The sequence below is a fragment of the Carassius carassius genome, chromosome 20, assembly GCF_963082965.1.
Source record: "Carassius carassius chromosome 20, fCarCar2.1, whole genome shotgun sequence".
Lineage (NCBI taxonomy): Eukaryota > Metazoa > Chordata > Actinopteri > Cypriniformes > Cyprinidae > Carassius > Carassius carassius.
The window spans coordinates 29,971,550-29,985,829 of record NC_081774.1 but is presented as its reverse complement, the minus strand read 5'-3'; the positions used below and the strand labels follow the sequence as shown (position 1 = coordinate 29,985,829).

The 14,280-nt window shown below is 37.8% G+C and overlaps 2 protein-coding genes across 2 annotated transcripts in view; one reads left to right on the top strand and one right to left on the bottom strand.

The window, feature by feature from the left end:
- The window catches only part of LOC132096834 (parafibromin), a 43,392-nt gene that overhangs the window by 10,923 nt on the left and 18,189 nt on the right, over positions 1-14,280 (top strand). The window lies entirely within an intron of this gene.
- Positions 3,028-8,892, bottom strand: LOC132096833 (beta-1,3-galactosyltransferase 2-like). Its single transcript, XM_059502472.1, has 2 exons — positions 8,390-8,892; positions 3,028-4,301 (listed from the first exon to the last, which is right to left on the bottom strand). The coding sequence occupies exons 1-2, from the start codon at positions 8,460-8,462 to the stop codon at positions 3,064-3,066; spliced, it is 1,311 nt and encodes a 436-aa protein (XP_059358455.1). The 5' UTR covers positions 8,463-8,892; the 3' UTR covers positions 3,028-3,063.

Genomic DNA, 14,280 nt, shown 5'->3' with positions numbered 1-14,280 from the left:
GCCTATAACCTCCTTATCTGTTATAAATTCACTGTAAACTATGGCTGCACAGGGCTTATAGCTTTTATAAAATGATTACTGCATATGTAGCAATGTTGCACTAATTAAAACAAAGCAAATAAAATATAATGCTATTACTAAAAACATTATTCTGCCAAACAAAGTAGTTCCTCAGAAACCGTTGTGGTTGCAAAAAAGTGGTTGCAGAGCAACACACAGATGCAGAAAAATAAGAGGTGTATGATTATAGAGTAATATGCAACAGCTACAATTGCGGCTCAGCCATATAGAATCAAGGACCAAAACTATCTGTTTTATAATGCACTTTTTAAGTATTAAACAAGAAAAAAAGTGTTGCTGCTTTAATTTCAGAAATCTGAACTTCAATTATATTTACAACCTCAATTTCAACTTTTTCAATTTGGTGCTTTATGCTGAACCAGTGAAACTTATTTTTTGGTCTTATATTGAGTTTGAAATGACGTCACATTCATTAGTTCTTCAGTTTCACTGGAAGTATATTGAGGCCTTTACATGTCACCCTAGTGGTTTCCCAACTTAGATTGTTTGGTTTGACTTATTTTATATAGCCATTTTCAGGTCTCTCTTTAACCATGTTGACCATTATGTATAAGAGTCTTCAACCTTTTGTGCATAAAGTGCCGTTTAAAATGGTCAACTACTGTGCCAATAATAATCTTTCTAGAGCTGTAACAGGGCCATAAAAGTTAGGCCTGACAGGTTTCGGCCCGAGCCCGACAAGTACATTTTGATTGACAGCTTTTTAAAAGCCCGAAACCGTTTACAGCCCGACATTATTCAAATGTGCGCACACACAGCTCTTTTGCCTTTTGTCAAGAATGAGTCAATTATACATGTTTTAACATAATTTATTCATAACTAACGTAGACTAGACCACTAAGAAGTTGGATTAAAGAAATAAATCCTCTGTGACATCTTAACATCTCAGCACTCTAAATAGACATAGGCTCTAAATAGACCAACGCACCAATAAAAACGAGTCTATTTTAACAAATTAAGTTAAGATACATTTTAAATTAAGATGGGTATTTGGCAATAACGAAATTAAGATAAAGGCTCCGCCGGATTTGCTTCGCCACTAGCAGCTGACATTTAATAAAAGAATAATGCCAACATTAGCATATATACTCTGTCCACATTATGCATTTAAAACTCAATGAATATTTAGTTCTCATTTAAAAAACCTTTACTCACAGAGATTAGGCTAAGTCTGCATGTTTTTGTGGAGGAAAATGATTGAATCCACTGTAGATGTCTTCAGCGCGTTCCTGCGCTCACTGATGGTGCGTCATTATTCACTCATTATTATCATGGTCAAAACCTTTCCACACCTCAGACTTTGCTTTAGTTGCTGGTGAAACCAAAACATAATCGCCAGAGGCAAGCCTCCATTACACATACTCAGCATCCATTTGCACATCTGCACAGATGACCGCTCGTTTACCTCGCAAACCCAAGCCCAACCCGAGCCCGCGTAAGATGATATAAATTAAGCCCGAACCCATCGGGTCCTGTCAGGTTCGGGCAAAGATCTTCAGCTCTAAATCCCTCCCCCCTAAACTAAGTAACTAAACTCCACTTCATTGTTTGTAGAGAGAGACACACAGACCAAGGTAATTCACAACACATTCTCGTAACTTTAATCTTTAACCTCCGGTGTCACTGTGGGGTGCAGTGTTGAACATGAAAAGTGATGTCTCTGTTCATCTCTTCTCTTCAAAATAATTGCTTAAGCCAGGGGTGTCAAACTCAATTCCTGGATGGCCACAGCCCTGCAGAGTTTAGCTCCAACCCTCATTTAAAAATACCTGATCCAGCTAATCAAGTCCTTCAGGCTTATTTGAAAACTACATGGTTTGTGCATTTAATTAGGGTTGGAGCTAAACACCACCACCCGGTGCCCATAGGAGGAACAGTGAACGTTGGGCCATATGCTTATAAAATAGCAAATATTTGTGCTACATTTCCTGCTGCCAACAGGTGGCGCTATGATTATAACTGAATATCGACATGTAAATGTCTTCAGGCCAGGACTCTTACCAAACATGCAACGTTTCGGGCAGATCAGACATCTCGTGTTTAAGTTAGTATAAAATAAGTCATTTCCTGTTGCCAGCAGGCAGCGCAATACTTATAATTGAATATTGGCCATTAGTAGTGATCAGGCAAGTATTCTTATAAAACATATGTTTGGGTCAAATTGAGAATTGTATGCATGAGTTACAACAACTTCCTGTTTCATAGTATTAATAGCATCATTTAGCACATAGTAAGTGTTGCTAGAATGTTTGAAAATATTTCTAGCATGATTTGCACACAATGGCATATTTTATTGTGTTGCAAATAGTGCATAAAAGTGTTAAACATTACACTTCCTGTTGCCAGCAGGTGGCGCTATGACTATAAACAAATATGGGCATGTTGATTTATTTAGGACAGGACTCTTGTCAAACGTGTGAAGTTTGGGGAAGATCAGACATTGCTTGCCTGAATTACAGCAACTTCCTTTTTCACTGCATTAGTAGCATGCTTTAGCACTTAGCTAAGTGTTGCTACCATGTTTTATCAAGCTTCTAGAATGTTGCCAGCCTATTTAACACTTTTTGACACTTTTTAATTTGTTCCTAGGAGTCCATAACAGTGTTAACCTTGGCACTTCCTGTTTACAGCAGGTAGCGCTATGACTATAACTGAATTTGGTCATGGGTGTTTGTTCGGAACAAAACACCTCACACGTGTGAAGTTTGGGGAAGATCAGACATTGATTGCCTGAGTTACAGCAACTGAATATTTTATACCTATTCAAACGGGCAGGCTTGTGAAGATCATTAAGATTACAGTAACTAAAAAAAAAAAAGATAATCAAAAAAGTCCAGCTAAGGTTGTCCAGAACCCTCAGAACAAGAACTTTAATCTGTTGTATTTGGCAGAACGTGAAATGTCCCAGGTCTTTTTAACCTGATAACCTAACCTTTTCACTGATAAAACCTCCAAGCAGAACAAATCTGTTTATTGAACTTTCTACCCAGTCGCTTGGCAGGGATTGTGCTTGTTGCTCTGCAGGTGCTGCCAGTACTGGATGATCTCATTGGGATGAAACCCATGAGAGGTGATCAGGTTGCTGTACCTACAGCTAGAGTAGGGCACTCGCCAGTGATTGAACAGATGTTCATTTGGTGGTGGCGTTGGCTCTATCTTTAGTTTAGCTAGACATATACCCACATAAACATCTTCTAAGTGCAGTCTAGGTATGGTCAGAGATGTCACGTATATCCTTTGGGCCATATCGCCTGAGAAGACGTACCCAGTCCCAGAGCAAAAGGTGGGGTATTGCCTACCAGGGTACACTTCTTCAGGCATGTACCATTTACTCTCTTTGTTTCGGTTTGGGGAGAAGTCTGACATGTGAAGTCCTGTGAAATACTTCTGTGTTGGTTGCCCTCTGGGTTTTAGGAGCTCTTCAATGAGGTATTCAGTGTTGACAAACATGTCACTGTCTGTCTTCATGACGTATTTGGCCTCGGGACAGTACTTTGTGATCCAGTACATCCCCATCAGCGTTTTCAGGGTAAGGTTGTTGTAAGTATCCCTGTAATCTTGCTGAATGATATCATGATATCGATGACTTTCTTCCTCTATTGTATGCTGCAGTTTGCTGCCATCAATTTGGGTGTCTTTATTAACACCTATGAAAAAAAGGCGGATGAAACCCAAACCCCCAGCCACACTTTCATTGGCCCACGTTTTCCTGATGGCATCCCTGGCGTCCGTTTTCTTGGGCTCAACCTCAATCAAAAGCACTAAGAAAGGAGCTCGCTGCAGACATGTGTTCGGCTCGTTGAGGATGTACTCATAAGGCTCCTCTTTAAGTATCCTTGCCACTCTCATCTCTTCACCCAAACTGATGTTCGAAAGCAAGGAGCTTTCCAACCCCTGCTGCAAACTTTCATCCAAAACTGAGATGACATTTTCTTTTGAATTTAATGGTGACTCTTCAAGCTCCCGCAACCTGGTTGGATTATTCATGGTTAAGTTGGGGAAGGTTTTCATGGTTTGGAGTTCTTGAGCAGCAAACATCTCCTTGGTGAAATGACAAGGCCATTGAACCTGAATAACGAGGCCTCCTGCAAACACGAGCACTATGAGGAAAAGGGCCACACTGCAGTATCTGTGTCTCCGCTTCCATCGCATCATCTCTTTGGGTTCGTTGGATTTGTCAGGCCTCCCAAAGAAAACAGCCAGTCCAGATAGGTGGAAACCTGCAAATAAAAATGGGACATTTTTTTTTACTTATTGCTACCGAAGAAAACGTTTCAATTTGTATATGATGGATTTAATATTTTATGCATATTTCCATTTGCATGATTGTATATGGATCTTGGTGTGCTACATTCTTTTTGGTAGCTGAAAGTATGGCTAGGTTGAATGACTGTAAATAATGCCTGATAGCCCTAAGGGCAGTAACTCTCTTTAGATTTTTGTAGACCACAAACTATGATGGTTATATTGCGTGACATGTATCGTCATACTGAAAGCAACTATAGATATTTTTCCTCCGATCTTGAAAATAAAGCAAATGCATATGTTAAAACTTTGTGCTCAATGGGAACCAACAAGTGTTTTCCATGACAAAGATGGTATCCGTCACTCATTATGTAGTTTTAACAATTTTAAAAAGATTTCATATTTATTAATTAGATTATAAACTTTTCCATTTCGTTGGGTTTGCAGTGTGCTTCTCGCTTCTGAATGGGTGTGATATAAGTGATCCTCTAGCGTCGCAGTGTTGTGTAATGTCTGGAATCTTGTTGCATTACGTCTGGTTAGGACAAGGATCGTGGAAAGTGAAACTTAAATCTGTCATGGGGTGGTTGCCTATCGATCCACTCCGCCTGCCATACTGAGACTAGATATGCAAATGCATCTTATCCGATACGTATCCGATCTTTTGAAATGCGACCTCCGTCTGAACGGCCAGGTCTAGGCTTGGGTATCGAGTATCGAGAATCGATTAGAACCGGGACTAGCTTTGCGATTTTCCCGGAATCGTTCAAAAGTTAAAATTTCGATTCCTAGTTTCGATTCCTAGTCCGCCGACCAGAAGAAGAAGAAACCGCTGAACACCAACAAAGAAGCGTACACCAGAAGTGTTCGCATAATCGAGTGAGTTTAAGTGTGGTTTCACTTTCCTAAACAGAAAGAAATCTCGGCAAAATGCAACATTTGCATTAAGATTGTTTCGTGGGAGGGTGGACGTTGAACATGATAATGCACCTCCGAGTTCATGCAGTAGAAATAAATATGTGCCCCGTCTTTGACGTGCTGCGCCGACCGTCCTCCGCTGCCTCTTTTTTTCTCCTGTTTATGCGTTCAAGCTTCTTCTACAACACAGCAGGAGATAATAAAGTTATCTGTCCAGAACGCTCACGCATCCTGCCTGAGAAGGCAGATATGATAATTTTCCTAAACAAGAACAGTTTCTGATTTTATACTGTACCTGCTGCTAATCTATACTGGGTTTTACAAGTTGTTTCTTATCGTAAGACCCTATGATTTCCGCGATGCAGAAAATGCGGATGGAATCGCGGAATCCAGTCATAAAAACGGAATTTACAGTTTAACGCGGAATGTCAGATAATTTGCCAACTTTTGAATGAATTAATCAGAGGTTGGTCATTGCACTTAAATCAAATAGCGATATGGACTAGTATCTGTAAATATTAAGCCGGAAAAGTCTATTTAAATATGAATCCTGCATGTTCTGCGTGTCTGTGTTAATGAATGGCGCAGAAGCGCGTCGTCATTCATCACACACACGGAAGCGCGCGTAACGCTCGTGGTGATTTCAGAGTCTGTCGTCTCTCTAAATAAGTGAAAAAAAAAAGTCTAAAGTTCATAGGATTAAAATTGATGAAAAAGGTCAGACTATTTCCTTCAGAAAGACTGTTGGTTAGCTAGATCATTTAAAATATCCTAAACTTTTTTTGACCCTGCCTCTTAAAAGAATCGGAATCGAGAATCGTTAGGAACTGGAATTGAAAGAAGGAATCGAAATCAGAATCTGAATCATTCAAATTCAAACGATACCCAACCCTAGCCAGGTCAAATGTATCCGACCCGTACGTCATTGATACGCTACAAACGTCATAATTCTGCGTTGAAGTAGGCAGTAATGAGAAGTTAAACAACAACCATGGCGGACGATGCTGCTTAAATAACTTTAATATTGCTAAACGAGCTCCGCTGTTGCCTACACTGTTGTTGACATCCATGTTTAGCTACTTCCACAAACAACGAGTGACGTCGTTGGCCGTTGAGTACTCTTCTGCGCATGCGGATCACTTCTGGGTCATTTCAGGTTCACACAGGAGATCACAGAAGGTTGCATTTAATTGGAATTTTTTTTTCAAAAAATCGTAATTGAGCATTAAGCCCTGCAGTGTGAACGTAGCCATAGTCCTCAAATAACATTATCATCCCGTCTCATTTTGTTGAATGTAGTATAATGTATATTTCCATCGCAGCTTTATTTCTTAAACTTCACATAATGTGGTATTGAAAAAGTCTTAACAGGTCTTAAATTGAACTTTTATCATATGTGTTAAAACCCTGAATTAATAACAAGTGTGTGTGTGACATGGATCACTTCTATGGCACTTAAATTAATTTAATTGGGGCAATAATTATTAAATTTTTGTTTATGCCATTTTGGACCTTGAAAGGCTCAGTCTTCATAGACATATTAAAATCAATTTTTGTAAGTAATTCTGAGAAATAACGTTTTCTGTTTTAAGTCATTTTGGATTGACATGAGAGTAAATTAATAACAGAAATTTTATTTTGGGGGGAAATATTCCTTTGATCTTAATCAGTGATGCCCAGTATAGAGAGGTTTTGTTCGGCAAGAAAACTATCCAGGAGCTTCTTTTTAATATCAGTAACTTTCCATCTGCTAATCAACTCAAAAGCAGCTGCGCTACTTTGTTTCAAACAGTCATTTATATTTTTATTCCCTTTAGCCTTCACCAAAGAACCAAATCATTCATACTTAAAGACTTAAGTTGTTTGTTTTCTTTTAATCTAACCTAAAACATGGACTGATTCAACATTATTGTCTGGTAACAATTAACAGGTTCCATTTAACATTAGTTAACATGAGATAACACTGACTGCATTTATTGATCTTAGTTCATATTAATTGAAACTTTTAATACATTATAAAATCAAAGTTATGTCTGTTAATATTATTTAATGGAGCTAACACGAACTAACAATAAATAGTTGTATTTTTTATTAACCAACAGTAACAAGTAATATTAACTACTGCAAAAATTAGCAATTGTACATCGTTAATGTTAACCTGCTTTAACTAAAGTTAACTAATGGGAGCTTATTGTGAAGCGTTTCCTATTGTTCTTTGGTTCATTTGAACTTTAACACTTGTTTACAATATACTTTTGTGTTTTTTCTGTCTTTAGTAAAATATCTATAATAAAGTTATTTAACCTTAGGACTTAGGACACTTTTTTTATTTTATTTTATATAAATTAAAAAAAATTGTTTGTAAATGTCTCCTTATATGCCCTTATTAAGCTAAAACACATAATTTGAAAAATTTACATTGTGCCCCAAAAATATTTTAATGTGCTCCTTGGGGAAAAAGGTGAGTGTCAAGCCCTGAGGAATCTAAAGTATGGCCATGCAGCAGAATAAGGCATTAATAAGTGCTTAATAAGTACTAATAAACAGCCAGTAATCTAATAATAAGGATGCTAATAAACAACTAAATGATCGTGAGAATCAGTCTCTAAACTAAATGTTACCATGATAATGTATTGCATTATTTTTATTCCATTTTTATCATTTATTTATTTATTGGTCATTTTATATTACAAGACACCTTTGCTGTTTACAGCTAGTAGCAACATGAGTTGACCATCTGTGAATCACTCATCCTAAAATGAGAATTCAGTCATTTACTTGCCTTCATAATTGTCCAAACCTGTATGATTTTCTATTGTGGCACATGAAAGATACTTCAGAAAAACACCAGAGACGGCTCTCAAAATGTCAAAGTCCTCTTTCAATACCAGCTGTAAACATGGGCAAAGGTGACCCGTGTTATTTCTTTTCCCTTCTCTGCTGTATCTATATTCAGCCATTATGTTTCCACTAGCTAATTGTAAGTACACCCCAAGAGACTGAAATGCATTTTTGAGCAGATTCTTGTTCGCATCCGAATCATCAAAAAAAGCACAAACACGCTTTGAAACCTGGATTGCAGGAAAGAATGAAACGCATCAGAACAGCTTCGGATAGGAATGTGCAGATGTTTGGCTGGACATACCTTTCTCTTGGACTGAAAGAGATGCTTGCTGTTCATCAGTCCTGTTGCAGATAGATGCAGTGTGTTCTGCCATTGCACCTTTTTATAGCTCCTGCTATTCTAGTCTGTTCCTCCTCCTATGTCTCGCCACTCCTTTGCTTCTCATCTCTTTGAGTTGCAGAATTTGCATTTCCTGTAGATTTCATCGAGGATTATCTCTCCCGGTTTTGCCCATTCATTCAGACATTTCCTCATTCCCAGTTTGAATTCCTGAGACCGTTACCAGCCTCTCTTTAATCAAATGCTGTCTGAGAGGTGATGCGATGCAGCGCTAGACGAGGTGGTCCACACCTATTCCTCAAAGACTTTCATTCTGCTTGTATGTATAGTGATGCTGTGCAGCTTTCTTCTTTTGTGCTGTTTCGCTCTGCTGTTCTGATCATTAGGGGTAAAAAAAAAAAAAAAAAAAGAAGCTGCTGGGGGAAGGGAGGTGAAAATGTGCGATAGCACTGGTCTGCCAACATCCTGAAGTGCACACACACACAAACACATGCACCGCTCCATCCATGTGACCTGCTTGAGCGAGCTCCCTCCCTCCTGACAATTAAAGATACCCAGTGTGCATTATGCTGCTGACACACTTACTGCAAGACTTATGATAATTAACGATTCCTGGTTCTGTTAATCAAGCTTATTTTGCAACACTTCCAATCTTGCAGGAATAGATGTACTTGAGATTCATGCAGAATTTGCCGCTTCGCTTTCAAACATCTCTTGAATGCAAAGTTATGAATCTTCAACAGTAAATGGGAAGTTAAAGGGGTCCTATAATGCCATTTTTGTATACGTTAATATGATTCTTTAGGGTCTAAATGAAAAGCTGTAACAAGCGACTGCAGTGCAAAGTACACTATGGGTTACTGATCAACTGTAGTGTAATTTTTATAACCACTTAACATACCATTCAGCATGAAATATCAAATAATGATAAGAAAAGATAATATTTTTTGGGCGCAAAGCGCAGAATTACGCTGTGGCATGCCTCCAGTGATGAGGTGTGATGATGAGGGCTCAGGTTTTCAACATCTTTCAGAATTCAATATATGTGGTTTTTTTTATACTTCGATACCACTTCTGCAGTCTTTGTTCTGAGCAATCCTCAGCAGTTTCTTTGATACTCCTAATAATATATAAACAAACAAACAAACTGTAAACCAGCCATGCAGAAAGACACAGTGTGTTTATTGAACACAATATAATAAAAAGGAAGTTCTGGTCAAAGGTATGGTTTTGTATCATAATGCATTGTAATAAAACTTTACTGATCTGTTTAAAAAATAACCAGTCTGTGAGATTATGACAGTCATTAGGAACATAAACAACACATACTCAGACTGGAGCTAATACCTTTTTCAGTGTGCCATGCATCGTAATACTGTGTGATGTTGGCCTCCCGCAGGTATTTTTCTATTTGAGGGTGCCTGTCTGTAACAATGCTGTCAAACGTCACACTGTGTGTCCTCAAGAGATCAAGGCTCCTCCTTCGGTTTCATTGCCTGGAATATCTTAGGTCAGAAAAGAGGATTCCTTCATTTAGCATGACTTCAAGGAAAGTATGTTCATTTATTTATGTTCAGGGTTGATCTTTGTGATATTACTTGCAATAGTAAATTATAGGCTGGACAGTAAAATCCTCACTAACCTACCTGTTTAACTTTGAAGAAAAAGGCACCATTGGCATACACCGCAACAGAAAGCTGGAGGTTCCCTGCAGGAGTGCTTTGTATAATTGGCTGACTATTCCATTTTCTGAAGAAGTCACAGTGTGGGCAGCATTGTTCCACAGAGAGGAATGTGCCAAATACTGTTATCTGTACATTGGTAACCTGTTGACACACAGGCCACTTCTCAAAGAGCAGGCAGTTTCCATAAACAATGTAAGTTGCTGTCTTGTGATCTGGCTTTGAAGACTCAAATCTATTAGAATAATAAGTAGTTACTTAGAAAAGTTCCAAATTCCACATAACATAATAATAAAAAAATTAAGACAATCGAACAAAAAAAATAGTCTTGTCACTTACGTCACATCTGTTTGCTCAGTCAAGGTTGTGATAGAGTCAGCTGGATCATATGTGGAATTAGGGTTATCAAAAAACCCGGTACTTTGGTACCAATTCGGTACTAAAAAAATGAAAATGTGAGTGTACCAGGTTTCTTTAAGTACCGGTGGTACCGAGTACCCGATCAACCCGGTTATTGACGCATACAGCGCTATGATTTCCACGAAGCAGAAAACGCGGACGGAATCTCAAAATCCAGTCATGAAAATGAAACTTACATTTTAATATGGACAGTCACCGAATTTGTCAAAGTTAGCATAAATTAATCAAATCTCCATATGGACCAGTATCTGTAAATGTTAAGCCACAAAAGATGGTTGAAATCTGAATCCTGCATGTTCTGCGTGCATGTCTCTGTGTGAATGAATGAATGGTTTGTTTACTACATAGACTGAAGCGCATGACGCTTGCAGTAATAATATGGACATAAATACATAAACAACATCACCAGAACTGTTCTGAGTCACTTCACAAGCATTTTACCGTTCCATTTGAGTAAAACCAGTGTCAATTTAAAGGTATTCACGGCAACACGTCAAAATAAGTTCATTTTATATAAAGTCATTGTGCTGGATATATTACTATAATTTAGTAGAATGTATGTGATACTGCTACTAATGCTGAAAAAATGTATAAAACTTTATTTTTTTTTAAGAAATAAATCGCACAATATTTCTTCCATGTTTTAATTTTAATAGCAAATCCCCTTTTATTTACCAAAAAATAAAATGTTTAGATTTCTTTAATTAAAAGATTAATTAAATTTGGGTGAAAGTTGTTTTTCATAATTCTATTACTCGTAGAAAAACTTTAAACACAATTGTAAATTAGTATAAAGAATGGCATTGGTTTAATTTTCAGTGATAAGTTTTTTAGTTTTTTTTTAATAAGCATATTTTTGTGTTTTGCTTTGATACTGAGAATTGTGGATTTTCCCTGGTATCAGTACCGAATACTGAAATTTTAGTACCGTGACAACACTGTGGAATCCATAGGCTCTTCCACATTCATACTTGAGCTGGCTCCAGAAGGGTCCTCCTCTTCCTCTTCTGACCCCAAGCGAGATCTCTTATTTGGTATTGAAGATAGCAGTGGTATTGACGTCAACTCCAATATCCAGGTATAACATAGTTGTCTGTGTGCCTGTTGACATTTTAAGACCGGGGAGTAATATAAAATGTAAAAAAAATATTATTACTGACAATACCACAAAAACTGAATATGTGACTTCACACTATATATGATCTGGATCAGCAAACCTGCACTTTTGTAGTGCGGACGTAAAGTCTTCATTGTGAACTGTTCACACACAGTTTCTTTTGGCTGGCCACATGTTGCACCATGGTCAATTCTTCAGATGTGCTTGCCTATTCAAAAGCAAATTAGTGATCAAATAACTTAACTTATTCCTGCACAATATTGAAAAGCATCAGAGTATTTATAGTCTTGAATCATATGCATTTGCAGGATGTAAACAGTATTTTGCAGGTATTGTGTTCCCATTCAGCTTCATGCAGATATTGTTACAACAGGTTTTACTTAATCAGTAACAGACACCGTTATAAACCATCTACAGAAGTAAGCTTAATGTAGTGTTACCACGTTAACTTGACCACCAGCGTACACCGTTTTAAACTTGGGATTAGTGTTTCACGGTGCACCGATACTTCAAAAGTATCGCGATTCTCGGAAATTAAAAATGTCATGATACCTAAATTTATTAGTATCGATACTTTAAAGAATGATTGCGTTCCAGATTTGTAAGAGACGTATTTCATGTTGGTGTGTGCAACGCACGCTTCCAGTGCCTCCCTATGGACGTCTGTTTTTTCTCCTCATGCAAGCAGCAAAAAAGCACTACAGCGAGATGGCTGCATTAGTGGCTTTACTAAACTGATTTGGCTTTACTAAAATGTGTGCATAATTGCATTAAATAGTTTAAATAAGTTGTTCAGAAAGCACAAACAAAGCACAAGTTTTTCTTGCATAATTAACATTTTAATTGTTTGGTCAGACAGTTCATATATAATATTCACATTAATCGGGGATTAAACGTGGAGTTATGTTCTGTATGCTAAATATGAAAACGAGCGTATGTGCACAGCACCTATAACTGCGCTTTGTATCTGCTGATTGCTGATCAAGATTTACATGCTTGGCTCACTGACCCTGTATAATCATTCATTTCGTTCATAAACGAGATGTATCAGTTCACGAATGAGAAGATCTTTCGATCTCGTTCAGTGAAGGGCGTATGGGTTCACTACATTCAACAAATCACATGCTCCGTCACATCTTGAGTAACTCTTTGACAGGATGAAACCGTTCACAGAGCTGTTCACGAGCTGCGCATGCACTGCTAATAGCGCCGTGCTCGCGTGCTGCTGTGGAGGGAGGAACTTCAGTGAACAAGAAATATGAGTCAGTGGATTACCTGAACGAGAACGATTCGTTCACCTAAGAGATTTGTTCGCGGACTAACCATCACTAGTGCAATTTCATATAGCCTATATTAAATATTTGGAATATATATTTTCATATTTTATTAGGTTCTTTGATAACATTTATTCACTTAGCTTAGCTAACACTTTTATCCAAAGCGACTTACAATTGCCACATATGTCAGAGGTCACACACCTCTGGAGCAACTAGGGTTTAAGTGTCTTGCTCAGGGACACATTGGTGTCTCACAGTGGATTCGAACCCGGGTCTCTCACACCAAAGACATGTGTCTTATCCACTGCGCTAGCACCACCCCATGATAAGGTTACAATACGAAGGTCTAAGTAGCAACGTATCTTCCGTGATGTCCCCGATGCGTGGGTCGGGGTGGGTAAAGAAATTGTACTTTATTTGCGGGCTGGGGCGGGCCAAATAATTTCATAAAAGCGGGACCCGCGGGTTGGAAAAAAACCCGACCCGCGCGTCACTAGGCTGCATGTGCGAGCACAAGTGATACTGTGGCCGCCGGTCCACGACTGGTAGAAAAAGATGACGCTCAAAGATGACGCTCATTTAAGCTCACTGGCTGAGTTTTCTCCTCTGAAAGAGAAGGTTGCACAACTGACAGAAGTTACCTGAGTTATCTGAGATATTGCTGCTAAATTTTATTTGCTTTTTTTTTTTTTAACTTGAATGCTATTGCTTAAATTGATATTATTTATCCTTTGACATTTAATCTTCTGAGTTCAGAAACATTGTTTAATATAATCGCTGTTCATATTTTTATTCAAAGTTCAGAATCAAGATAAATTTATTACTCTTATGTTCCTTATGATAACTGAGATAATGCTGCTAAATTTAATCTTTCTTTACCTTGAATGTCATTGCTCTAATTTATTTTTTATATTTTGATATTTCATATTTTGTTCAAATGTTTAATATATCTGCTGTTCATATGTTCATTTATTTGTGTGTTATATGATTAGAATGTTGTCCCGGTTTTAAAATAAAGCACAGCGATATTTGAGAGTGTATTTTCCCTTTTCAGGAAAAGTATCGAAATCGCATTCTTGATTAGGTATCGGTATCAAAACAATAATTTTGGTATCGTGACAACACTACGTGGTATTATGAATTATATTGAAAACTTCGTACATAGAAAACATGCCGTAATGTACCCTGAGTGTAAAACTTATTAATTAAACCAAAGATTAATATAAAATGTTACACTCCGTTATTTTGGAGGTGTAGCAGGAACACGAATAATTGGTACCGATCCTTTTTTCAGGAGGAGCTTCTTAGCAAAACCAGCTTAATACTGACACTCGTTTATGAAGCAGTCTGGTGAGA

Coding starts and splice junctions, on each gene's coding strand:
- LOC132096833 (XM_059502472.1), bottom strand. CDS start 8,462: ATGGCAGAACACACTGCATCTATCTGCAACAGGACTGATGAACAGCAA. Junction 4,302..8,389: donor TCTTTCAGTCCAAGAGAAAG/GTATGTCCAGCC, acceptor TTTTATTTGCAG/GTTTCCACCTATCTGGACTG.